This window comes from Andrographis paniculata, unplaced genomic scaffold (genome assembly GCF_009805555.1).
Source record: "Andrographis paniculata isolate CXL003 unplaced genomic scaffold, ASM980555v1 Contig35END, whole genome shotgun sequence".
NCBI classification, from domain to species: domain Eukaryota; kingdom Viridiplantae; phylum Streptophyta; class Magnoliopsida; order Lamiales; family Acanthaceae; genus Andrographis; species Andrographis paniculata.
The window spans coordinates 992,328-1,017,976 of NW_026137568.1; the positions used below are offsets into that span (position 1 = coordinate 992,328).

The 25,649-nt window shown below is 30.5% G+C and overlaps 6 protein-coding genes across 9 annotated transcripts; 2 read left to right on the forward strand and 4 right to left on the reverse strand.

Moving 5' to 3' along the window:
• Positions 1–890: 890 nt before the first annotated feature.
• LOC127248996 (late embryogenesis abundant protein D-34-like) lies at positions 891–1,898 on the reverse strand. Its single transcript, XM_051271584.1, has 2 exons — positions 1,251–1,898; positions 891–1,163 (listed from the first exon to the last, which is right to left on the reverse strand). Exons 1-2 carry the CDS (start codon positions 1,860–1,862, stop codon positions 1,002–1,004), a joined length of 774 nt encoding a protein of 257 aa, XP_051127541.1. The 5' UTR covers positions 1,863–1,898; the 3' UTR covers positions 891–1,001.
• A 2,958-nt stretch (positions 1,899–4,856) lies between these two features.
• Positions 4,857–5,425, reverse strand: LOC127249343 (uncharacterized). Its single transcript, XM_051272096.1, has one exon. The coding sequence runs from the start codon at positions 5,337–5,339 to the stop codon at positions 4,962–4,964; it is 378 nt and encodes a 125-aa protein (XP_051128053.1). The 5' UTR covers positions 5,340–5,425; the 3' UTR covers positions 4,857–4,961.
• Positions 5,426–14,102: 8,677 nt separating this feature from the next.
• On the reverse strand, positions 14,103–18,242 carry LOC127249285 (folate-biopterin transporter 1, chloroplastic). 3 transcript variants are annotated; one of them, XM_051272019.1, is made up of 11 exons: positions 18,099–18,242; positions 17,868–17,968; positions 17,665–17,768; positions 16,605–16,834; positions 16,258–16,322; positions 16,006–16,168; positions 15,697–15,845; positions 15,352–15,606; positions 15,054–15,222; positions 14,884–14,976; positions 14,103–14,801 (listed from the first exon to the last, which is right to left on the reverse strand). In XM_051272019.1, the coding sequence occupies exons 3-11, from the start codon at positions 17,720–17,722 to the stop codon at positions 14,496–14,498; spliced, it is 1,488 nt and encodes a 495-aa protein (XP_051127976.1). In that variant the 5' UTR covers positions 17,723–17,768; positions 17,868–17,968; positions 18,099–18,242; the 3' UTR covers positions 14,103–14,495. The 3 variants fall into 3 exon arrangements, with proteins under 3 accessions (XP_051127976.1, XP_051127977.1, XP_051127978.1); XM_051272020.1 differs by lacking the exon at positions 18,099–18,242 and having other exon boundaries at positions 17,665–17,786; positions 17,868–17,957; XM_051272021.1 differs by lacking the exon at positions 18,099–18,242 and having other exon boundaries at positions 14,489–14,801; positions 15,054–15,187.
• On the forward strand, positions 18,122–18,832 carry LOC127249286 (uncharacterized). Its single transcript, XM_051272022.1, has one exon. The coding sequence runs from the start codon at positions 18,122–18,124 to the stop codon at positions 18,665–18,667; it is 546 nt and encodes a 181-aa protein (XP_051127979.1). The 3' UTR covers positions 18,668–18,832.
• A 701-nt stretch (positions 18,833–19,533) lies between these two features.
• On the forward strand, positions 19,534–22,349 carry LOC127248994 (protein CDC73 homolog). Of its 2 annotated transcripts, XM_051271581.1 has the most exons (5): positions 19,534–20,648; positions 21,296–21,378; positions 21,440–21,530; positions 21,767–21,808; positions 22,166–22,349. In XM_051271581.1, exons 1-3 carry the CDS (start codon positions 19,682–19,684, stop codon positions 21,527–21,529), a joined length of 1,140 nt encoding a protein of 379 aa, XP_051127538.1. In that variant the 5' UTR covers positions 19,534–19,681; the 3' UTR covers position 21,530; positions 21,767–21,808; positions 22,166–22,349. The 2 variants fall into 2 exon arrangements, with proteins under 2 accessions (XP_051127538.1, XP_051127537.1); XM_051271580.1 differs by lacking the exon at positions 22,166–22,349 and having other exon boundaries at positions 19,544–20,648; positions 21,767–22,098.
• A 669-nt stretch (positions 22,350–23,018) lies between these two features.
• Positions 23,019–24,927, reverse strand: LOC127249336 (non-specific lipid transfer protein GPI-anchored 5-like). Its single transcript, XM_051272089.1, has 3 exons — positions 24,532–24,927; positions 24,364–24,420; positions 23,019–23,263 (listed from the first exon to the last, which is right to left on the reverse strand). The coding sequence occupies exons 1-3, from the start codon at positions 24,848–24,850 to the stop codon at positions 23,139–23,141; spliced, it is 501 nt and encodes a 166-aa protein (XP_051128046.1). The 5' UTR covers positions 24,851–24,927; the 3' UTR covers positions 23,019–23,138.
• Positions 24,928–25,649: the final 722 nt, after the last annotated feature.

The window sequence follows — 25,649 nt, forward strand, 5'->3', positions numbered from 1 at the left end:
ATCTCCGATTGGGTGTCCGGTTTTTCCTTCGGATCGACTTCCGGTCACCTTAGAAGTTTTAGAACATCTTCAAAACATGAAAAGATGAGATTGATAACTTGGAGAGGAAACTTAACAATTTCTCAAACTAAAAGAACTTACCAAAGTTTTAGATCACATTTTTGCTCGACTGGTTTTGTGTGTGTTTGGGTGAGTTTATTAAGGCCATCAATGGTATTTTCACATTTTTGTTGCTTTGATTATCTTCTTAAAATGTCCTAGCGTGAGATTTTAACAAATTTATGTCGATCTAGACCAACTTTTGTGTATAGATGAACACATGTTGGACCATTTGATAGTATAATATAATAAAATATTGTTCTCTATCCGTTCAACTAGAATATACATATTTCTAGTATAAATATTTTTAAGGAGATGACTGCACGAAACACTTAAAATTTGATGATATATAATTATATTAATTATTTTAATGTGTTCAACATGGGTGCTGAATTAAAAATTTTACTCACCCTATCCCTCCCGATATTTCTATTGAGACTCCAATTAAAAAGTAAACATTTTATTAAATATCTTATAAAAAAAATTTTAACCATCAAATTTAACGATAAATTTTAGCTAAGTACAATATAATCGCAGTTACAAAGCATATTGATTTATAGTAAAAAAAATTAAAAATATTTTTATATAATATAAAAATAATGATATTTGTGTAATATATTAAAAATTAAAAAAATATTAATTATATTAAATAAATAGTGCAATTACTAAATAAAAAAATAACATAACAAAAATAATAAAAAATAATATTCTTATAGGAAGGAGGGAGTTAAAACACCACCCAAAAATAAATATTTAAATATTTACTTTACGTAGGGAAAGAGAGCATAATATGCAATGTGATAAAAAAATATATACCATGAACAGTATTATTTATTGATTCACTCTTTTTCATTCTACATGTGTAATTACAACGGTACCCTCACCATATTTGTTAATTTCCCCTACATCCCCCTCTCGTTGATCCTCGCCGCCGCAGCCGCCGCCTCCGCCACTCCTCCGGGATGGATCTTCACGCGCGGCTGATTCCGCATCTCCGCATTCATTATTCCGGCGGCATCTTCCGCCGTCACCGCCTTATCTTCCGGCAGCATCGCCGTCGCTCCCTAAATAAACAATTAATAAAAAAACAGTTCAAAAAAAAAATAAATAAATAAATACTTCTAAAATATTTAATTTAATTTGTTTATTACAGTTAAGATATCGCCCATTTTGATTTTATCTTTATCTCCAATCTTGTCGTCGTTCACGGCGGCGGCCGACTGCGCCGCCGCGCCGAGCCCGCCGGTGGTCATGAAGTCAGAACCAGTTGCTCTGAATTCCGCCGCCTGTATAGCGGCGGCGTCGCTGTGGTCAACTGGCCTGTCGGCCGACGACCTGGCGGCGGCTTCCAGGGAATCTCCGATGGTCACCGGCGGTCGCCGGAGCACTCCTCCGGCGGCAGGATTGACCTCGGCATACTGCCCGACGACCTGCCCGCCGATTGATTCAGTGACTATACGAGTCCCCTGAATGTCCATTTCCTCGACGGAGACGCCTTTTGCGGCGACGGCGGCAGTGACGTCGCGGTGGCCGACGACACCTGCTTTTTCATTCAGCTGGGCGGCGGACTGCATCGCGGCGGCGGCGCCGCCCCTTTTTGTTTCGCCTAAGACGGTGGTTTCGGCGGCCTGCATCATGGCGGCGTCCTCCGGGGAAATCGTCTTTGCGGCGAGCTTTCCGGCGACGTCTTCGAAAACGTCGCCGTATTTGATTGGCAGTTGCTCCGCCGTGGACGGCGGCTTTCTGGGCTGTTCTTGACTCATGTTGAGGTGAGCTCCGGTGAGGGAATGTTAGGGAAAAGACTGAAAATGGGATTTTATATAAACCGCGAACCGGCGGTTTAAGTGGTGGCAGGTTTAATGAATCGATGACACGTGGCAGATTGGTTTGGGACAAGTAGGTTTGTAAATTACACGTGGCGGCTTGGAAATGATCCGGCAACAGCCTTTGGGTCGGATTGAAGCGGTGAGACGATCCTTTAGGTAAAAAATTACTTTCTTTTTTTAAAAAAAGAAGGGTACATTTTAAATTCATTTAAAAAATTTTAATTTATTATCTTATTTTCGTAATTAAATATTCATTTTTTTTCATATCATTTTAAAAATATTAGTATTATATTTAAATATAGTAGGAATAAAGCATAAATGATTAAAATAATTTTATTAGTATGTGTGATATAAAGGTAATGACATTTGTGTAATATATTGTAAGTTGTAAGGGTATTTGTAATGTTAGGTAGATAGTACAGTTACTAAAAAAGGAAATAGATACTTTGTTATGGAACGAACTAAAATGGAAAAATAGATATTTTGTTATGGGACGGAGGGAGTATAATTTATAATTTAAATTAAATTAATTAATTATTTTAATTTTAATTTAAATTTAAAATTATTTTTATTATATAATAATTATTTTCACTAATATATTTTTAATTATTTACTAATTATACTCTTTTTAAATTATCGTATCTACTGTAAATAGAACACCGTAGTCGGAAATAGAGTATATTTTAGGTAATATAAATTATTAAGTTATTACTAATAAATTGTGATATTATTTAATTAATTATATAATTAATATTATTGATATTTTAAATATTTTTAATATTATAGAGTATAATATATTATTTTCGTTCACTTATAATGTTGACATTTTTTTTTACATGTCGAATATTGGAATATTAATTATTATATCGAAACATAGTACAAATAAAGAAAAATGATAAAAATACTTTTATTAGTGTCTTATAATACAAATATAATGATATATGTATAAAAAAATTATATAAATATAAGGATATTTTTAGGGTTTGTTCGTTTGAAGGATTTTAACAAAATCATACTATTCATTCAAAAATTTCCTCCAAAAATATCAAATCAAACACCTATTTTTTATTTTTGATATTATACTAAAAATCAATTTTACATTCAAAACATCACATCAACTCCTATTTATATCACATCATACAACTATTCAAATTCAAAACTTTTACTATTCAAATCCCAACTCAAAATTCAAACCCCCAAAACAAACACACCCTTAATGTAAACGTAAACTTATTAAGTGGACGAATGTAGTATATAATATGAATATCATTTTATAAATAATAAAATTTCATATGATTAAATATTTATTTATTTATAATTAATTTAAAACTAATTTTATAAAAAATAAAGAGTTCTAATATAGATAAAAAAATATTTGTTTATTGAAGAGATATATAGATATAAAAGAGTTTAGAGGCTAGAAATTTAATTAAATTGATTTATTTTTATCAAATATGTTTAAAATGAATAAATTTACTAAAACTAGAAATTAGTTTAAAAAATGGATAATAAAAAAGGTCATTTAGGACATACTGAGGGAGTAGTATTTTATTAGTTAGTGAAAATGTGTAAAAATTTTAATTTTTTTTTCTTTGATTTTATGTATAAAGTAATTATATGTGAATTGTTATGTTTGTAATTTAAATAAAATTAAGGGTATTTTGATATTAATAATAGATACTTTTGAGTGAAATATACGAAAATTGTAAAAATAATACTTTAAATTAAGATGAAGTGAGTAATATTTAATATTTATGCTATACTAAAAAATAATATGTAAAATAACTTTGATATTTTTGCCCTTATAAGTAAAAAAAATAAAAATACTTTTCTTAAAAATTAAGACCAATTTGATATTTCTATATAATAGATTGTTTTTGTTATAATAGAAAATAGTAAATTTTTTAATGTAAAAACGAAAATAGTAAAAAGAAAAAATAACAGATGAAGTATTATTTCATCTAGAATACTTAGGGTTGCATTTTGTGTGGTAATTATTTTACATTTTATTATTGTGAAATTTGATTTTTGAGAGGACTATATCACGACTGAATCTACATCTTAGGGTGTTTTCGTTTATAAAAGTTTACTCAATTTTTATTATTCATAAAAATTAAAAATTAAAATATCAAATCAAATATATTTTTTTAATTTTTTATATTATATTAAAAATTAATTTCATATTCAAGAGAATTTGAATTAATGATCTCATGGTCATGAGTCCATCCCCTACCAATAGGACATCCAAGAATAACGAGAATAAGCCCAAAATCATACAAATATTTTTTTTTTTCATTTTCTATATTATATTATGTAATTTTATTTGAGTTTGATTAAATGACTAATTTTGATATATTGTAATTCCGTTGGTATTATTTAAACTGAAAATCAAAACAAAAATATAAAACTAAAACTAAACACAAAAAGAATAGGCCCAAAACCATACAAGAAATAAATGCAAAAAGAATAGGTGCAAGCATAAGAAACACATAGCTTTGTTTAGTTAACAATTTGGAGTTCTGGCACTATTTTATTTTTTTTAAAATTAAATATTTATTTTCTATCAATCATATCAAATACTCCCTCCATCCAAGAACTATAATCTGGAATATTGATATTATATTAGTAGTAGATAACAAGTACGGATAAAAAATTTTTTTGCCCTTGTGAGTATATTAGTGTAAAAAATAGTGGCAACTGAAAAAGTAATGATAGTTTTACAGTGATATGATTATTTATGAAAATGAGACTATTGTATTGGAATAGATGAAATATTAATTTTTACTATTTTTAAAATTTTAAACAGATTTTGAATAGTAAAAAAATCATAATAAATTTTAACGACAAGATGAATATGGTATCCATACTAATTTCCCAAACAATGAATAGTACAAAAATAATTTAAAAGATCAGTCAAAATATCGACAAAAATAAGAGTAAATTATTGTAAGAAAAGAGGCAAAGATGAATGAATCTTTATACATAACATATTCACACATATATATTACCTTAACAAAGGTTAAAAAAAATAATTGATTACGACGGCGAAGAAGACGACGACGAAGAAGAAGGGTTATGATCGTCGTAGGAGTGCGACGACGATCTTCTCCGGAGCATTTGGCGCACGCCGTCGGCGACGCAATCGGCCGGATTCGCGTTGTACTTGCGGCAAAAAGACATATGTGCCCTCACAGCATCATCCACCCCAAACTGCTGCTTGTTTGTAAGATTATTAATGTTTTTGGCCTTTGGTCGACCAAGTAATAACGAGAATTCGTCTCGGACAGCCTCGGAGCAGAGGCCACAGAGCCATTTGCCTTGGAATTTGGCCTTGACTTGAGAAATGTAGTGTTGTGTGCAATCTTCATTCAATCCACAGCACTCACACTTTGCCAATTCGATTGTGTTGTCCATTGTTGATAGATCGATCTTTTCTGGCAGGTGAGTGCTTTGAATTTCTTTCGATGCCTAATATTGGGATTGGTGGGGTGCATATTACATCGACATAAATATTACTACAAGTTAGGGGGGTGGGGTGGGGTGAGGCATGTTCTAAAGGGACAAAGAGGAGTGGAAGAAGGGAGCCATGTGAAAAGGGAAGTAAATAGGGTATGGGTTTGTGTTGATTCGGTCAACTCAGGATTTGATCTGATCAGCATATACTATAGGAGTAACCGGTATAAATTTATACATATTCTAACATATTTATAATACATTATATATTATACTACCACCGTCCCATAAAATCAGTAGTATTATATTGGTTTATAGTGAAAATGACAAAAAATATTTTATTAGATTACGTGATATAAAAGTAATGACATTTTTTTAATAGATTGGAAGTTGTAACGGTATTAATTCTGTCAAGTAGATCGTAAAATTACTAAATTAGGAAATAATATCTTTTTTATTGGACGGACAAAAATGAAAAATGGTATCTTTCTTATGGGATAGAGAGAGTAAAATAATTCAACATATATATTATCTTATAGCACAACATGTGTTGGGATATGTATAAACGTACGATGGTCACTCGTATAGCATATATTGTCTTGGTCAAATTAGTATCATGTCTGCCAAAAAATATGATTGAAGAATTCTATTTTTGATTGTTTTGATTGGAAATACTTCCTGCGTCCCGGTGCAAGGTTGTCGTTTACTTTTTACACGTAGATTTTTTAATATTAGTATTATAATAGGTTGTAGTGAAAAAAAATGAAAATACCCCTATTAGTATTGTGTAATATAAAAGTAATGATAGTTGTGTAATATAGTGTAAGTTGGAAAGGTATTTATTATGTTAAGTAAGTAATACAATTACTAAATAAGGAAATAGTAATCTTATTTTGGGACGAACGAAAATAAAAAATGACAACATTTCAATAGGATGGAGAGAGTAGTAAAATTTTTAATTGAAATTAATTTATATATATATGATGTTCGATTATATATATTGTAATATAAAATTGAAATTTTCTCAATATTTCATTAATAAGAATTATACTACGGGTGTGTTTGTTTGGGGGTTTGAATTTTGAGTTGGGATTTGAATAGTAAAAATTTTGAATTTGAATAGTTTGTATGATGTGATATTTTGTGTAAAATTGATTTGTAGTATAATATAAAAAATGAAAAATAAGTGTTTGATTTGATATTTTTGGAAGGAAAAAATGAGATGAATAATGTAAATCCAATCCAATCCCCCAAACAAACACACCCGTGAATCTTCCAAACAAGGATAATATATGATTATAAGATATATATGTAAATATGGTTGCGGCTATATTGCTGAATTTTAAATTCAGCATTGTGTTAAATAACACCAAATATATTAATAAAATACATGATATATTATTGATGATACATCGTTTATATTAATATAATACAAATACAACATATGAATTAACGGACACATGCGATAGTTTCACTTAATATATGTAACAATTGATTTTAGTACATTACATACTCTTATACGTCACACGTTATAATTTATAAATAAATATCACATGTTTGGGTTACAAACACCATATGCTATATGTAACAAAGATATGTATTGTTTCTATATTTTACGTGTGTTCTTTTGAAAAATCAGCACCGTAACTCTTCTCTGTAAATATATATTTAATCCCCCTGTTTCATATATTTTGTCCGGCGAAAATTAAGGTGTTAACTATCAGTACCGTGCTGATTTGACCAAATTAGCAACTAACTTAAAGTAATTAGTATTTCATCATAAAACATAATTATAAAAGCATGTGATATATGAGTTATATATTGTGTTACATGAAATTATACATCTGATCATATATTATAAGATAAATTTCTCAAATCATATTATAAAATTATACATTTAAGACTTTTTATATATTAAACAAAATAAAAATATATCAAACATCATTATTCAGTCAACAGTTAAGAATTTTTATTTTTCAGCAATATGTCCACTCTCAAAAAATGTGGACAAGCAGCAAGAATTGATGGATGCTAAAGGTAAAGTGTTTTTTTGGTTGTGATTTGAAATATAATTTTTATTTGAATATAATATTTGATATGATATTTTTGTAGAGAAAATAATATATATTTATTAAACAATATGTTGATTTGAAATCACAATCAAATATATCTGAAATTTTTGTTTATTTTGATTTGAAATCGCAATTAAATACATCTGAAGTTTTTTGTTTATTTTGAACTTTTTTAATTTTATTACTGTTTTTGTATAAATATTTTTTTTTCTCACTTTATATATTCATTTGAACAGAAAAACAAAATTAATATTAGGGGTATCAATTCGTATTTTTGGGTCGTGTTCGTGTCGGGTTGAGTCATGAAGATAACAAAAAAATGTCAACCCGAACCCGAAATCTGACCTGAAACCCTAGACCCAAACACGACACGAATTCTTTCAGGTCGGGTTCAGGTTGACCTGAATTAGTTTCAGGTCACCCGAAACCCGAACAAACCCGATACGAACTCGACACGAAACAGACCCGAAAATTTAAAAAAAAAATAAATTGACCTAAAAAAATATCATTTTTATTTTTATTTTTATATTATTTTATATTTAAAATAATATAAATATTATAAATTAAAATAATAATAATAAAAATTTCAGGTCAACCCGAAACACGAAACTCAAAATCTAATCTGATTTTGATATTTCAGGTTATCAGGTCAACCTGAAACACGACCCGAACACAACACGAATTTTTTTCGTTTCAGGTTCGGGTCGACCTGATTTTTTTCGAATCCGAAATACCCAAACCCGAATCCGAAAAATTTCAGGTCGAACGGGTTCGATTTTTCGGATCGGATTTACTTTTGACACCCCTAATTAATATCACCAAGTGTGGATACTAATAATAATAATAATAATAATAGTGAGAAAGATTAGTAATTTTAAATGCGATGTTTTATAAAATATATACATAGAAAATTACAATAATTATATTATAAAAAATTGAAATTAGATTATGAAAAAATAAAATAAAATAAACAGCGTAAACCAACCTATGCAGATGAATGATTGAATGTATTATATGTTTCCTCTGCATTAATGTCAACTGTCCCTAGGCCATTATAATATAAATTAATTAATACTCCCTCCAACCAGTTACAAAGTATACATATTTTTATTTTGGGACGTCCAATTACAAAGTAAATATTTCATTAAATATCTCACATTTTTTCACAAATACATTTATTTTACATCACATCATTACTTTTACACTAAAAAGTAAGGACAAAAATATTATTACACCACTTTTAACTACCCACTATAATTTAAATACTACTATTTCTTAAACACCACGCCAAAAATAAATATTTATTTGTGGAACACAATTTATTGCATAGATATGGATATGGATATATTAATACATACACCCATTCCATTTCCATATTCTTATTTATGATACATTATGGGCAGAAGAGGTTATGTTGTCACCACATGAAAATTTTACGGATAATACATAGTTGTGTTAAAATTTTACAACATGTTTTCGCTGTTCAGATTTTTTTTTTTTTTTTTTTTTAAAAAATATCACAATAAATAATTACTTTATTTTTATATTATACTACTTTCGTTCAGCTCTTCTAAAGGTTTCATTTACTTTTTGTCTGTTGATATTTAATATTAATTATTATATCAAAATATAGTATAAATTAAGAAAAAATTGCAAAGATATTTCCATTAGTGTCTTATAATACTAATAGAATGACATTTGTACAAAAATTATACAAATATAAAGATATTTTTAATGTTAAGTATAATGATGCAAAAGGTAGATGTGACCCTTAGAGTACTACACTATTCAAATTCGCTTTTTTATTATTCAAAATCCAAACCCAAAAACTAAAACCACGCACAAACACACCAATATAATTTTAATTAATACAGTTAATTGAAAATACATGTCGACCGTCATGGTATATATGGACATGTTTATGTATTAATATTAATGATAGTATGCTTTTGTGGACAAATATACTAAGTTTGTTATGTACTGTCGGTTTATATATTATATATATTATGTTAATATAAATTGTATATTATTTGCCGTTTATTATATACTATCGTCTATTAGTAGCACTTAGCACAGTAATTGTCGTCAATTTGGGCATGTTCAATTGTAATTTTTTTAGTTTATATATATATATATATATATTAAATTTGATTTACTTTTTCTAAGTAAAAATTGGCTTTGGTGTATATTTTAAATAATATATAAGTGTTTTAAATGTTAAATAAATTTTTAATATAATATTTAGAATAAAAAATATAAATGAAGTGTGATCTTGTTTTAGAAAACAAAGAAAAAGAAAAAAAAGAAAGTGTTGTTGATTGTTTATGTATTAGTATATTTTTTATTTTTTTAATAGTAAAAATTAAATTATACTTAGTAATAACTATTTGATATCATATAAATAATTTAATTTAATATTTTAAATAAAAAGATAGATATTGAACCTCCTGCTTTTTCTTTTTTTTTTTTAAATCATTTAGAATGTATTATATGGTTGTTATACCAAGAAAGTTTACTAAGAATTACTAAGAAATTAAGACGGCGGAAAAAATATACTCCTTCCGTCTCAATACAATAGTTTTGTTTAGCAATTTTTGTCTGTTTCAAAACAATAGTCTCATTTTCATAAATAATCATATCACTGTAAAACTACCTTTATTTTTTCATTAATATTACACAATTGCCACTACTTTTTACACTAATACACTCACAAGGTCAAAAAAGTCTTTTACCCGTACATTTTACCCGCTATCAATATAATATCAATATTTTTTAAACCCTATGTCAAACACAACTCGGACTATAATTTTGAGATGGAGAGAGTAGTTAAACACATGAAAATGTCAGTGAAGGAGAGTCTGATAGAACATTGAAAAAGTTTGGGAATTATGAGTTACGGATGGATTAAATGATCTCTAAAATTTTATCTTCTTTTTTTTTTTTTTTTTTTTTTTTTTTTATCTTAGTTTTCCTTGATATTCCTTGTTATTCATTTTTCATTATTTTATGTTTTCTTTCAAATTTTTTTTTAATTTGATTTGTATATTCCAATAATCTTATTCAATTTATATGAAAATTTTACTTTTTTGGTCGAGTTTAAGTTCATTTCTTTCAGGAAAATATTATGTCCTAAGAGCTCTATAAAGTATCTTAGAGAATCTTTCATCTATTTTTTCTTTCAAGCCGTCTAAAAATATGAATATCCAAATTTATGAATAGAATAATAGTATAAAAAATTACTTTACCATATCCTTAAATGTGACTTTGTATGCTTATTCCCTTAACTTCAATGTGATCTTAATCATTCATTAATAAATTATATGCTTTAAATATAATTAGATATGAGGATAGTAATATAATTTCAAAAATCTTATATCGAATGACATGAATTATAAAAAGAAATTTATTTAAATTACGTACAAAATATATTGAATAATACTATAAACGTATCCATCTAGTATAAAAATATATTAAATTACATAAAAAAAAATGTTGATACTCCTATTTGCAGATAAATATATTAATAATATGTTTCTCTAACACTTTGAACTTTTAGGGAAGAAGATCATTATGCGTATTCGATATAATATCAGAGTTTTAAATTTCGAATTCGAGTCTTATAGTTTATCATAAATATATAATAATAATAGTTCAAACCATTAGATAATTACAATAATTTTTTATGTAGTATTGTGATAAATATTTAAAATATGTTTGACAAATAGTTGTGATTAATTTTGAGTTAATGCATGAAAATGTCTTATGAAGTGGGAAACTTCATAGGTCATTTAATACATATATTTAATTACATTAATTATGATACTATTGTAAAGAATATTAAATTAAATTAATAATGTATATGCTAATCATTAATATAATTATCATATTTTTTTAATATTATATATAAAATCTAAATTTTACTTTTTTTAAAAAAAAAATCTAAATTTTACTTATAAAAAAAAATCTAAATTATTCAAACACAATTAAATATTTATTATATAATTTTGCAATTAATTAATTGATTTAGATAGATCTCACATCCATATACATATGCAAAATTGAAAATTATTATTATTATTATAGATAAAAATAAATAAAACATTATGGGCATCAATATCAAAATCATGGCCTAATTAAATATTTAAAATATTAATATCTTTCTTTCACGTAACGTTAATAAATCATTAATTATGGCATCATTTACTTTATAGAACTCAATTATTAAGACACAATAATATTGCATATGAAAATTCCCAATTCTTGTCTAATCAATTATCTACATCCATTGATCCTTGCTCAATAATTACTATCTTAAAACTTCTATTCATGATTTTTTTAATAATAATAATAATAATAATATGTTGCAATTAGACATGATATATATAAATTAGGTTAAATTGCACAAAATTTATGAAATTGAGTCAAATCCCCTGTACTTCTAAAACTGCATCAAACTTCTTTTATTTACAATATTTGACTTAAATGCGCCCAATGAATAAATTTTAAAATCTCAAATTTCTAAACCCCTAAAATTACAAATATATTCATTTTTCTTATATCTAGCCTTAAAAAATAGTAAATATACTTAAAATATAGTTATTTTCATGAGGTTTTAAGAGTTTATTTGTAATATTTTTTGAGGCTAAATATAAGAAAAATAAATATATTTGTAATTTTAGGGGTTTAGAAATTGAAATTCTAAAATTTATTTGCAGTTTGGGCGCATTTAGGTCAAATATCGTAAAATAAGGATTGTCGAGGGGGTTAGACGCAGAGTTTATGATACCACGAGGAAGTTTGACGCAGTTTTAAAAGTACGAGGAATTTGGCGCAATTTCGTGAAACTACGTGTAGATTTTGTGCGATTTAACCTATAAATTATTAACAAGTGAAATTGAAATATCAAGTTGTTTGTTTGGTCGTGAATTAAATTTGAGCCTATTTTTCGACGACAAAAGAGAATTTATTCATTTGTATATATTTATTCTAATTTTTGTTATTTAATATATATTATTTGGAAAAAAATAATATTAAACTTTTATATATATAATATAGCAAATGAAATAATTGCTTTTACTTTAAAATTGTACATTTGAAATCTTAGCGAACACACCCTTTTCTTAAAATCAAACAAACCCTTTCATGGTTAAAGAATTTTTTATTATTATTATTATGTAAATTAAATAAAAATATAGTTGTTATTTTTTCTTAAAATTATAAGTCACAAAAATTATAATCAATAACCAGTTACGAAACTAGCATATAAATCTTCGAGGGACAAAATGTTATAATTTATTTAATATTGGCTAATAAATTTAAATAAATAATAATAACAAAATTATATATAAATTTAGATAATTTTAGGGGGACAAAATTGTATATAAATACATAAAAATTAATATTTTTAATACTAAAAAAAATTATAAAAAATTTGGTTTGGAGGATCAATTGACCCCTCAAATCCAAATGTAGTTCCGTCCCTGTCAATAACTGAGATCATGATTAATTAATTAAATGTAGTGCCAATAAAAATTTGACTTTGAGAATCCATTGCTTATAATTATAAGCAATAATTTAGGGTATGTTGCGGGCTATGCATTTTCTAGTATTTTAAATTTTGAAAGGCTATGTTTGGATTGAATTTTTAGAAATTTGAAGATTAAAGAAAATAATAAAAAATTAATAATTTTTTATTTAATGTTTATAAGAGAAATAATAATGATAATAAATTTGATTTGATGTTTTTTTAGAAATTAAATAGTACCAAGTAAATAATAATTGATTATGTAAACCGAACCTCTAGTGTTTTCAAATTTATTCGAATTAACACCCCTAAATTTATATTCCTTTATTTTGAACTATCCAATTACAAATAATTATTTTTTTTAGTAATTAATTTGCCTTTTGAATTATTCAATTACAAAATAATTGTCTTTTTTAATAACTATAATTTTAATTTTTTTTTCTTACAAATACTCCTACTTTACCGGCAGCCGTTACATCATTATTTTCACATAAACAAAATAATTTTTACATTACTTTAATTATCCAGCATAAAATAAATATTTACACATATATTAATTAACTTCAAATATTGAGGAGAGCATACAATTAGGATAAAGTAAGTTTGTGTTTAATATTAAGAGAGAATAGTACTTCATCCATCTTGACAGTCTATTTATTTTTTCTATTTTGATCCGTATAATTATATTATCTATCTAGTATTACAAATATCCTTTTAATTTACAATATATTATACAAATATCGTTACATATATATCATACAATACTTATAAAATTAATTTAATCTTTTTATTTTTATTTCTATTTTATCTCAATCCACTAAATTTATCTCATTACTACTTTTGACAAAATTAACAAATCAAACATTTAATTATTATCATCCATTACAAATATCACTAACTTTATTACATTTTTTCTCTTCATTTACTTTACTATTTAACTAAAATTTCAAAAATACTCTCAACTACCTATCGTTTTTTCAATAAAATATTTATTTTTTTTAATTCTCGCATCGAGCCCAAATGAACTAATTTTAATGAAACGAGGAAGTATTAATATTTCTAAAAACTATTAAAAAATAAATAAAATAAATAAATAAATAGATAGACAAACATGAGACTGAAGGAATATAATTTTTTTAAATTTACTTAATAACAAAGCATTTTTTTTAAAAAAAAAAAAAAATTGTCAAAAAAACACACAGCAATAGATTCGGACTCTTCCCTTGGCCATAAACGAGACATATCATTGTTGGTAGCTGTCCTAATTCTAATTTTGCTGTTCAAAACTTACGAAGAAGAAGAAGAAGAAGCTGTACCTGTAACTGCACAAGGAGCACCTCCCATGTCAATTTCCAGCCAATTTTCCAGCATTACAACACTCTCGGGTCCGGGTTTTCGTTGCCGTCAAACATCGAACAAACCGATAAAAACCAATAACGATAAGCTCCGTCTGACCATTCGATCTATCAACACAAAGCACGTCGTTGTCGTCATCATGGTGATAGCGGCGACGAGCAAGATTCAATTAGATTTCATTTCAATGTCGTCGTCGTCGATTTTCTCCGATTTGGCGTCTACGGCGTCGTCGGGGAGGAGGCCCAGGAGCGGGAGTGGTAACAGCGAACTGAGATTGCATAGAATAATAAGTGACGTTAGGTAGTCAAATCGATCCTTGGTGATTCCGAAGAGCTGAGTTAGTCCCGCGCCTATAAGACCCCCGACGACGCTCCCGCCGTTCGATATGGACATTAGCGTCGCAAAAAGCGTCGCCTCCATGCCCTCCGGGCATAATTTCGCGGCTAATACAAGAACCGGCATGAAGGATACCTGTCGAAGAAACTCTAAGGAAAAAAAGCGCAAAAATGGCGTAAACGACGTCGGTGTTCGTTAGCAAGCGAAAGAAAAATACCTGTCCGAGAACGGTTATTACCAACGAATCGCCGATAGCAAACCACTCGTCGCTGATGCCTAAATTCCGGTTTACTCCGGTGACGAGAAGAACCTATAAGCAGCATCGAATTTGCTTCAAATTTGAACGAGAAATTATCGAAGGCGAAAAATAATCAAAGTAAGCCTTACTTGAGTCATCCCGAGAGCAGAACCGATAACTGTAGTCGCAAGAAATATCTTCCTCAAAGGAACACTTTTCAAAAAACCGTTGTAAAGTCCGACACCGAGAAGCGATGCAATTGATGTGACGAGCTTCACGCGACCTAGAAATTCAGGTGTAAATCCAAGTTTGTTCGTACTGAAAGTAAAAAAAAAAAAAAAAAAAGAAAAAAAAAGAACGAACATTAATAACCGGATCTTGCAATGCATCATAAATTTAAAAAAGAAGACGAAAATTAAAGAACCCGAGCATCTAGAATCGACATACGTGAAGTAAAACATGGCAGAATCAGACTGCGGCGTCGCTTGCCACAGGAAAATAAATATGGTCGGAAGAAAAACATTTGGTTGCTTCACAGCATCCCATAACTGCATTACACTATACTTCGAGCTTGCTACAAAGCTCGTATCGTTTAACAAAGTATTCTGCACCCTCGGTAGATTGACAACTCGTTGCTCTTTCACAAGGACTGCGACTGCAGATGTTATTAAGGGGAGTAAAGCAGTTAATCCGAAGACAAACCTGCGAATATCATAATTTGTTTATGAGTAAGAGTGTAAGATGCGATAGTTTTTTTTTCAAAAAAAAGGAAAAATCGAATGTTCGGAATACCTAACACCGTAAGCACCAACCAAGGAGCCGCTAAAGTAGGAACTAACAATCCCGCCAAAAGCCGAGGAACCCCAGCATAAGGACTGAAGTGATCCCGACATGCTTTGTGATTCGCCGCGAGCTCTCTCAACAACCATGGAGTCGACAACCTGTGACAGGTGGAAAAGATAAAAAAAATCGAATAGAGATAACTTCGCATATCAATAGAATTACTGCAATCTTCTGATTTTATGTGTGGATATAGTTGATCGATGGTTCGATTTCAAAACACAAATACATGACTATGGAATCGAATTATTGAGTACTTACTACATCGGAGAATGCTACAGAAAGAGATCCAAGAAAAATGCAGAAAGCAACACCATATTTGCTGTTAACAAAGGTTGCCATCAAACTCCAAGATAAGGCTCCTAGAAGTCCCGACATAACCAAATACGACCTTCTACGATAGCCAAATAGTGGGATGGAATCACTGTAAAGGGACATTCCTTTGCAGTTTTAGAAATTTAAAGCCTCCGAAAGAAAAAAATAAAATAAAACATTTATTAAGTTTGGGCGCACCTGATGAATCCATAGAGGGGTTTGACAAGCCAAGGTAATGTCGATACACCGGATATGATGGCTGTCTAGTAAACCACAAACAATTTCAAATCTCGAATTATATCGACAGGAGAATTTAAATTTAAGTTTATATCTGTACTATTATCTTCGACATCATATCTAGTTCTTAATATGCACCATTTATGCTGAAACAGATGTAGAATCATTTTGCAAGAGAACCATTTAAATCCGTACTATTATTTTCGAAAATTGACATATAACTTTCACAAATTTATACATATGAATAGAAGATTAGAAAGGCCAAGAATTGACAAATCACTGTGACCTAATTCAATCGACGCGCTTACCTCTGCAGGTTCTAAATGCAGATCATCTTTCAAGTAGAAACTGACCGCAAGCCGGGAGAGGCCTAGAACACCTTGTACAAAATATACCATAGCAACGGCAATGTTGTCGGGAGTTAATTCCACTCCAAAGCATTTTATGGAGTTGATAGAACATTTTCTCTTGCGGGGAACATTTCTATTGGATAAGGAAACATCTTCATCCAAATTGGTTATCGATACATCCCCCTTCCCTGCAGCACAACAGCCAACAGGAACGTCTAAAAGAGGACACGTGTAAAAAATAAAATAATCCGCAGAAATATACATGTAGTCAGCACCAAAAGGTCTCATAAAAATCAATACTGTGCGATCACCAAAACATGATTGGAACTCAATACGTGCCGTGAAAAATGCAACATAATATACCTTTCAACATCTCACAAGAAAGAGAACGCAAAAAATGGAAATTTTACGCCTATAGATCAACACGAATCATTTCAACAAGCTCTGTCCACATCTTAAAACTATCTTCAAACAAATTAAAGTTCCCGGTAACAACCCGAAAAAAGAATCCCAAACTTTAGGATATTACATTCTCTCCCACTTATGCAGTCAAGGTTCTCATTCCGACCAAGCTTAAGAATCTTTGTGACGTAGACGACCTAACTAGTTCATCCAACTATGGTGCTCTATCACAGGTCAACTAATTCCATCACTTTAACGCCCTCGGCTCGCTATAAAGGAGCGCTGACACATGTTATCTTCGTAATGGAAGCACAGCATAGAACATTACAGGTATCCATTGTGATTTCTTCCCTACCCCCAAAACAACAAGCGCATCTGTTCTAAAATGCACCCCCTTTCTTTATCATAACCTATTTCTTGATTGTAAAACCAGTAAGTCAATCTAATTAGGAATACAAATCAAACACTGGACATGGAAGAATTTCATGTTGGATAAACGATACACGAAGCAATCAACCAACCATTCATCATCAATCTATGGTTTTCTAACCTAAACAACAGATAAAAATCTTGGGAAAAAAAAAACCCTAGAATTTCGCACAAAACGATTACTCACGATATCTGGAATCCAAAAGAGCTTCGGATTCGGGATCGCGCCGCAGCGAGCTGGACATAATTCAGATGAAATCCAATTCCGCCCTGACTTTCCGCGTCGCGGATCTGAGAAAACAAAAAAACCTCCGGGACGGTAATTTCAACAATGGAAGAAACAAATCCCATTATCAATTGCAGAAAAATGGCGTAAACTAAACCACTCACTGTTTGTTTTCTGTCCGTATGACGAAACAGCAGAACGATGGCAAACGAAACCAGACCAAACCGGATATCGCTAATCGACAAGAATTTCACTTCACCCCCTCCTGATATTTACACAAATTACACATTGACCCCATATCTTCCAAAAACATACAATTAAGCACTTTCTTGTTCCCCAATCTTCCCATTCCCAATAAAGAAATCCCCAAATTCTTCTTCCCCACAAAACCTCACCTCAAAGCTCGTCCAGGCTGTTAATGGCGGAAAAATCAGGTCCTCGGGACTTCTCCGATCTGATTCTCCGGCCAATAGCTCTAACCGACGTGGATGACTTCATGGTCTGGGCCACAGACCCTAGGGTTTCGAAATTCTGCCTGTGGGAAACCTACAATTCGCGCGACCAAGCAGTGGAGTACATACAAAACCAGGCGATTCCGCACCCCTGGCTGCGGGCGATCTGCGTCGACGGCCGAGCCGTAGGGACGATAACGGTGACGCCGGGGTCGGGAGGCGACCGGTGCAGGGGGGAGCTGGGGTACGTGCTGGCGTATGATTATTGGGGGAAGGGGATTATGACGAGGGCGGTGGAGATGGTAGGCGGCGCAATATTTGAGGAGTTGCCGGAGTTGCAGAGGGTGGAGGCGATGGTGGATGTGGAGAACGGCAGGTCTCAGAGAGTGCTGGAGAAGGCTGGGTTTGTGAAGGAGGGTGTGCTGAGGAAGTATCGAGTGTTGAAGGGGAAAACTGTCGATGAAGCTGTGTTCAGCATTGTCCGCCACGACTGTTCTTCTTCGTCATTGTGACATGGAAGGGAAGTTTCTTTAAAAATAAAAAAACTATAATTAGACAGTATGATGTAAAATGGTAAAAAGATGTGTTTGGTAGATGATTTTGAAAATTGTAATTTTGGTTTTTAATGTAAATTTTACCGGTGTGTGTTTTGCTTTTCTAAAAAATATACATAAAAATATTACGCCCTCCGTCCCAGCATACATGCTATTTTAAAATAATGTAATTAATAGATAATTAATAATATATTAGTGAAAATAATTATTCTATAATATAAATAATTATAAATTAAGATTAAGATAATTAATTAATTTAATTTAAATTAAAAAATTAAAAAAAATAAAATTAAAAAATTTTAAATGAGATTAAAGTGTGTAATCATTTTAAAAAAAGAAAAATAACATGGCACGTAGAATGGATATAAACGGCAACGTGGACATGATATTTGGGACGAAGAGAGTATTAAATAAAAAATTTAAATATTTTGATTAGTATCATTAAAAAATCGTCATTAATTAAAATATTTTTGTAATTTCTTTTTAATTTGTATTATATTTTAATATAAAGTGTAAAATATAATTTACTTTTATATTTAAAATATTATATAAATATATATTTTATATTAAATAATTATTTTGATTGAAAATTTTAATATTTAAAACTACAAATTATAAAAACGAACAGACAGCAGTACGAGAATTGGATTAGATTTCCACTGTTCATTTTATTTTTTCTTCAAACATATTAAATCAAATATCTAATTTTTATTTTTTATATTATATTAAAAATCAATTTTACATTCAAAATATTAAGTGAACACCTATTTATATCATATCATACAACTATTCAAATTCAAATTTTTTACTAGCTCAAAATCCACTTATGTATATTATCAAACAAGATTCAACTCCGTCTCTGCACAGGAGGCGCCGTTAGAATTAGTCCCTCAATTATGAATCATTATAATATCATTCTTTCCGTTACATAAACCCCACCGGAGCTCCTCCGCAGCTACGCCTCCGATTCCGATGGATCCGCTGACGCTCCTCCGGGAGTACACCATCCGGAATTCGCTCGACAAGATCGTCCGAGTCAAGGACGACTTCCGCTTTGGAACCGACTACTCCTTCCCGGCGGCGATCGAGACCGCCTTCCGTTCAAAGAACGTGCAGCAGACGCGCCGCTACACGCTCGAAACCCTAGTTCACTTCATCACCAATCACCACCTCAAGCACACCGACTACATCCAGAACGCCCGCTCCCTCCGCATCCCCGCCGTCACTCTCCCCGATCGGAAGCCTCTGCTCGATTACCTCACCGGAAAAGTCCAATCCTCCGATTCAATTCTCCCGCTCGAATTCCCCAACATCAACACCCAAATTGTTATTCCAGATCGCAATTCTCAGCCGGAATCGACCGCAGAGGGTAATTTGGAGAGCGGCGTGAAATTGATTGAGCTAATTAGGGCAAAGGAGCGGCCGATTAAAGATCGCGAGGCAATGCTGGTGTTTAAGAAGCGCGATTTCTACAGCGTATTGATTTCAGCCACAAAACGCGACGAGGAGAGGCAGAGGATGGAAGCATTGCAGAGAAAGGACAACATAGTTGCAAAGAATCGAATCGAGAGCAGAGGATTCACCATCGGCGAGGAGGCAACAAAGATGCGTAAAATTGGGGATGGCGTGCCGATCATCTTGGTTCCGAGTGCGTTCTCTACACTGATCACCATGTATAATGTAAAAGAGTTTTTGGAGGATGGAGTCTACATTCCAAATGATGTGAAGCTGAAGCAGATGAAAGGGGGAAAGCCTGATTGTGTGACAGTGCAGAAGAAGTTCAGTAGGGATCGTGTGGTGACAGCTTATGAGGTTAGGGACAAGCCATCTGCACTCAAGACCGACGATTGGGATCGAGTGGTTGCAGTCTTTGTTCTTGGGAAGGAGTGGCAGTTCAAAGACTGGCCTTTCAAGGATCATGTAGAAATCTTCAATAAGGGTGAGGATTTTACCTAAACATTGAATTTGTGTTCATTGAGCTTTTGTTTGTTTACTTGCTTGCTTAAACATAGCCTCGTCGTTGGATTTTCCATGTCAACATGTGGAATACATTTATGGTGTGTTTAGTATTGAAATAGGTGGCAAATGATAGTAGAGAATAGAATAGCGACCGTTCAACATAAAATGAGAATTGATTATTCTATTCGGTGAAACTAAGTTGATGGGGACCCCGTTTGCAGATAAATTGATTATACATGGTACGAAACCCTATGCTAGGTTTCGAATTCGAGTCTCACCGTCCCTATTTGCGGTATATGCATATGCAAGTTTCGCATATCTCCACTCAGGGGCGAACAGTAAATGTGAAAATTGAATAGTAGAAAAAAAATATATATACCAAATGAACACGCCTTGCTCATTTATATCTCTCTTTAGGAGGTTGTTGATTAGGTTAATTGGATTGGCATCAATAGAAAAACATCTTGATTTATATGTTATGTGAAATCTTGATGTGTTAGGATTTTGTGTTGAATATCTTGTTTGTTTTCGGGTACCTTTTCCTCTATGCAATGTGCAAATAAGGTTTTAATGCTAGAATAAATGCAATGGATGATCCATTAATAGCGTATACCGGATTTATGACAGTTGTTGGATTTTACATTCGGTTTGAGGATGACAGCGTGGAATCTGCGAAAACTGTGAAGCAATGGAATGTCAAGATAATTTCGGTCAGTTCCACAACTAGTCTTGATCACCGATCATGGAATGTTGACTAGATTTCATATGCAGATTAGCAAAAATAAGCGACATCAAGATCGAGCTGCAGCCCTCGAGGTGTGGGACAAACTTGAAGAATTTATGCGGTCTCGATCTCGTTAAGGTGAGTTTAATGTTCGATTTCTTTTCTCATTCCGTTATGTTAATTCCATTCTGTTGATAAGCCTAATTTTTAATACAACCATATCACCCGAAAAATTTACTAAATATGGCGATCTATGAGATTATTTGTGTTTTCAACTACATTTTCATCGTATTTACTATTTCATTTGAAGTATTACGTCAAAAACGCAATCTCTACTTGAAGCATTACTTATTAAGCAGCATATCGCCTTGCAGATGCGTGACAAGGATGTAGAAACAAATACAAATTCCTTGTAGGTAATGTTTTCGACAACCTATGTCCTTACCTTTTTGGAATACAGTTATATATATATATGTTTTGGATGTCAACGGTTATTACCATAGTTCGCTCCTGAAAATCAAGTGTAATTATTTCCGGATATATAAAATCAGCATGGTTATGGAGAAGTCCTCCGCGGCCTGTGTTAGTCGATGATAACATTATTTTCGATTGTTTCATTTCTTCTTTGTAGTATAGTGGTTAGAATTACCTGCAACGAGGTTGTCCTAATCAATTGTAGTATGTTATGTTATGTACTGTTAGTTCATGTATTGTATTTGTACTATGTTAATATATATCATGTGCTATCTTTTTATATTGTGTGTTGTCATCAGAGCCAACTCTTAGCAAGAGCAACCTGGGCAATTGTTCTGTGTTGTCATCGGAGCCAACTCTTAGCAAGAGCAACCTGCGCAATTGTTCATATTTTGTGTGTTGTCATCAGAGTCAACTCTTAGCAACAGCAACCTGAGCAATTATTCAGGGTCTTTGGCCCAAATTTTTTAATGTTAGTTATTATTAGATATATTAAACTTTAATGTAAAATTTATCCCTTATTTTTTCTAAAATTAATCACATCTTACTCAGCCTTTAGAATTAGTAAATATTTTTAAAGCTCATAATTATTATTAGATATATTAAAATTTAATTTAAATTTTATTTCATATTTTTTTTCTACAATTATCCAATCCAATTATAATTCTAATAAATTTTAATCAGATTTTTTATAATCTTATATACCTTGCCTTTAAAATTTGTAGTTATTATTATTGAATCATTGACTATATAATAGTCTAAGATACTGTGAAGTCTTATAATAATCAACATATGTATCACAAACTAGGTCTGGCAGTCCCTTTCCACACCAATCGATCATTCTTTACGCGACACATATATTTGATTTATTATATATGATTAATATATATATATATTTGTTGGCATTTGTTATTATATTGTTCGTTGATAGTATTTTTTTTTAAAAAAAAAATCATTTATTTATAAGGCATATCATTTGTTTTTGCTTATGGTCCTAAAAAAGTTCGTGACGACGTTGTCACAACGGTGATTAGTACTTATGGTTAGCACAGTAACTGCCGCCTATTAGTAATTACGCAGATTAGTAGAAATCTCAATGTCATAACTCGAAGTAGTAGTAATAGCAACAACAGAGACTATTAGAAAGCACCAAATAGAAACAACACACAATGGTTACAATACAGGAAGTGTCTGTCTGAAATTGTTGAAGATGTAATATAGATATAATATATATATATATGTATGTATGTATTTGTCTATAGATGTATAAATTCAGGGCATGGCTGGTGGTGTGATTTTGGTTGTAAGGAAGAAGACAATAATAAGGATGTTGGCAGCAAACACACCATAATTGATCACTCTTCTTGTGCTTCCATTTGATGTTGTTTTAGATCCTCCTGCACACCTTCACTTGTTACACTCTATTTTATATATGTATACACAAAAAGAATAATAAAAAGGGCTTTGTATAGTAGTAAGATAAATATATATATATATATGTATATTTTTTTACAATGTAATACTTCATTCGTCCCATAACTATAGTCTGAGTGGATAAAAAATATGGATAAAAGACTTTTTTGCCTTAAAGTAGTGGCAATTGTTTAATAATAATGAAAAAAATAAAGATAGTTTTATAGTGATACAATTATTTATGAAAATGAGACTATTGTTTTGGGAAAAAAAAAAATGGTAAACAGGACTCTTGTATTAGGACGGATGGAGTACTTTGTTTCTTTAATAAAAAAAGATAATACCTTTTACTGTTTAAGCCAATTATGTCACAATATTCAGACATGGAAATTAAGAAAAATAGTATTTTAATATAAAAATAAGATAAGTAAAAAGTTAATTGTGAATATTATAGAAAATTTACTAAAAAGTTAATAATAAAATAATTTGTTAAGTAAAAAAATAGTGATAAATTAGTTATTATTTATTGAAATACATGTAATGAAATTATGAATTATAAATAAATTCGAGGGATAATAAAAAAAAAATTGACATAATTATTCATTAAAAAAAAAAAACTATTATATTCAAATTAGCAAGAGCAAAAGATTGTATGGGTCACAGGTCTATTTTATGAAATTAAATAATATTTTAATGTGATTTTTTTTTATTGATAGTTGAATAATAAAAAAATAAAGTCAACAAATAAGATATTTTTTCAAATAAAAACCGTATATTCCTAATAAATTGTTTTAAAATTTTATTTTCCATTAAAAAATTGTAAATTCAAGGTACCCTAAACATGAAATTCTAACAATTCTCAATAATACAAACACCAAAAAAAATAAAATTCCAAAGGGTTTGGAAATTCTCTTTCATTAATATTAAATTTAAAGATTATATATACTTTTAATTAAATTTTACTACTTAACTTTCCAATTTTCACTATGTAACATTTTTTTTCAATTAAATTTGTCAACACACATAAATTAGCTACGTTGCAAAGTGTTTCAAAATAAAATAAAATAAAAATCAAGAACTTCACCTTTCTCCGGCGACCCTTCCGGCGACCCCGCCGGCGCCATTGCCGGTCCACCTCCCTCTAAGCCACGACATAAAACCCCATCAAACAAAAATATACCCATATACATACAAACATAAAATTATCAAACTGACGACGATGATCTTATTCTGCTCATAAAATTTTTCTTACCGTTGCATCTACTGGTCGGCGGTGTCTCAACATTACACGCTTTAGGCATATCGAGCGCGCGGGTTCGGTTGATCGTGACGCCCAACGATCCGCCGTCGCCGTTCACTATCAAGCAAAGGCACCGCGGCTGCGTATTCACGACGTTGGCTAGCGCCGAGCAACACGACGCGGGAGGCGCGTCGGCGCTCCCGCCGACGTAATTGAGACACGACGACATCGTGATTAGCACGTTGGCGCATTGACTCACCGATTGAGGCGCCGCTCCTCCGGCCATAAGAAGTAAAATAATTGCCGCCGCCGTAGCTGCCGGAAACTCCATGAACCCTAATTCGATGACAGCCGTTGGATCGAGGGTTTTAATCTTGGTCGTAGATGTATCGAGGGATTCTTGTGTTGTTATTATTATTATTATTATTATTTTTGTGTATCTTGAAAGTGTGATTTTGTAATGATTTATATACAATGCATTAAATTTTTTTTGCCTTATAAAATTATGGGATGATGTTTTTTTTGGTAAACTAGAAAAAGCTTCCATGATGTAATAGGTGTGCTATACATATGACTTTTTTAACATGTGTTGTTTTTTTTTTTTTTTAAATTTGATTGCAAAAGAAAATATTTAGTCTTGCTTTGGATAAGAGTTTTAGAATTTATGGGGTTTTGAAGATTTTTTACTACATAAAGGGAAAAAAAAAATTATAATAAGTTTTTTCAACAAATTCTACCGGCCGTTAAATTTTATTTTTTTAAAAAAAAAATCAAATCAAATACTTATTTTTCACTTTTTATATTATACTAAAAATTACTTTACATTCGAAACATTACATCAATACATATAAATATCGCATCATACAACTATTTCAATTCAAATTTTTTATACCTCAAACACACCCAAAAATGTATTTTTGGTGTGTTTTGGTAAATACATTTTAGAATAATAAAAGTTTTAAATTATAATAATTAATTATCTAATGTTATATTTTGAGTTGAGTATTTTATGTAATATTCCTACAAGAAAGTTTTTTTTTTTTTTTAATTTCTGTTATTCCCAAAATAAAATATTTTTTTTCTAGTAATTGTACTAACCTAATATTAAAAATACTTTTACAATTTATAAT

What these genes read in the sequence shown, in the direction of transcription:
- LOC127249343 (XM_051272096.1), bottom strand. Translation starts at nt 5,339, where the DNA reads ATGGACAACACAATCGAATTGGCAAAGTGTGAGTGCTGTGGATTGAAT.
- LOC127248994 (XM_051271581.1), top strand. Translation starts at nt 19,682, where the DNA reads ATGGATCCGCTGACGCTCCTCCGGGAGTACACCATCCGGAATTCGCTC. An exon ending in TGTAGAAATCTTCAATAAGG is followed by an intron (nt 20,649 to 21,295) that starts GTGAGGATTTTA and finishes GATTTATGACAG; the next exon opens with TTGTTGGATTTTACATTCGG. An exon ending in GGAATGTCAAGATAATTTCG is followed by an intron (nt 21,379 to 21,439) that starts GTCAGTTCCACA and finishes TTTCATATGCAG; the next exon opens with ATTAGCAAAAATAAGCGACA.
- LOC127249336 (XM_051272089.1), bottom strand. Translation starts at nt 24,850, where the DNA reads ATGGAGTTTCCGGCAGCTACGGCGGCGGCAATTATTTTACTTCTTATG. An exon ending in GCCGACCAGTAGATGCAACG is followed by an intron (nt 24,421 to 24,531) that starts GTAAGAAAAATT and finishes GTCGTGGCTTAG; the next exon opens with AGGGAGGTGGACCGGCAATG. An exon ending in GGAAGGGTCGCCGGAGAAAG is followed by an intron (nt 23,264 to 24,363) that starts GTGAAGTTCTTG and finishes GAAGGTGTGCAG; the next exon opens with GAGGATCTAAAACAACATCA.
- LOC127249285 (XM_051272019.1), bottom strand. Translation starts at nt 17,722, where the DNA reads ATGTCCAGCTCGCTGCGGCGCGATCCCGAATCCGAAGCTCTTTTGGAT. An exon ending in CCCCTCTATGGATTCATCAG is followed by an intron (nt 16,169 to 16,257) that starts GTGCGCCCAAAC and finishes GTCCCTTTACAG; the next exon opens with TGATTCCATCCCACTATTTG. An exon ending in TCTGCCATGTTTTACTTCAC is followed by an intron (nt 15,223 to 15,351) that starts GTATGTCGATTC and finishes TTTTACTTTCAG; the next exon opens with TACGAACAAACTTGGATTTA.
- LOC127249286 (XM_051272022.1), top strand. Translation starts at nt 18,122, where the DNA reads ATGGCGGAAAAATCAGGTCCTCGGGACTTCTCCGATCTGATTCTCCGG.
- LOC127248996 (XM_051271584.1), bottom strand. Translation starts at nt 1,862, where the DNA reads ATGAGTCAAGAACAGCCCAGAAAGCCGCCGTCCACGGCGGAGCAACTG. An exon ending in AAATGGGCGATATCTTAACT is followed by an intron (nt 1,164 to 1,250) that starts GTAATAAACAAA and finishes TTGTTTATTTAG; the next exon opens with GGAGCGACGGCGATGCTGCC.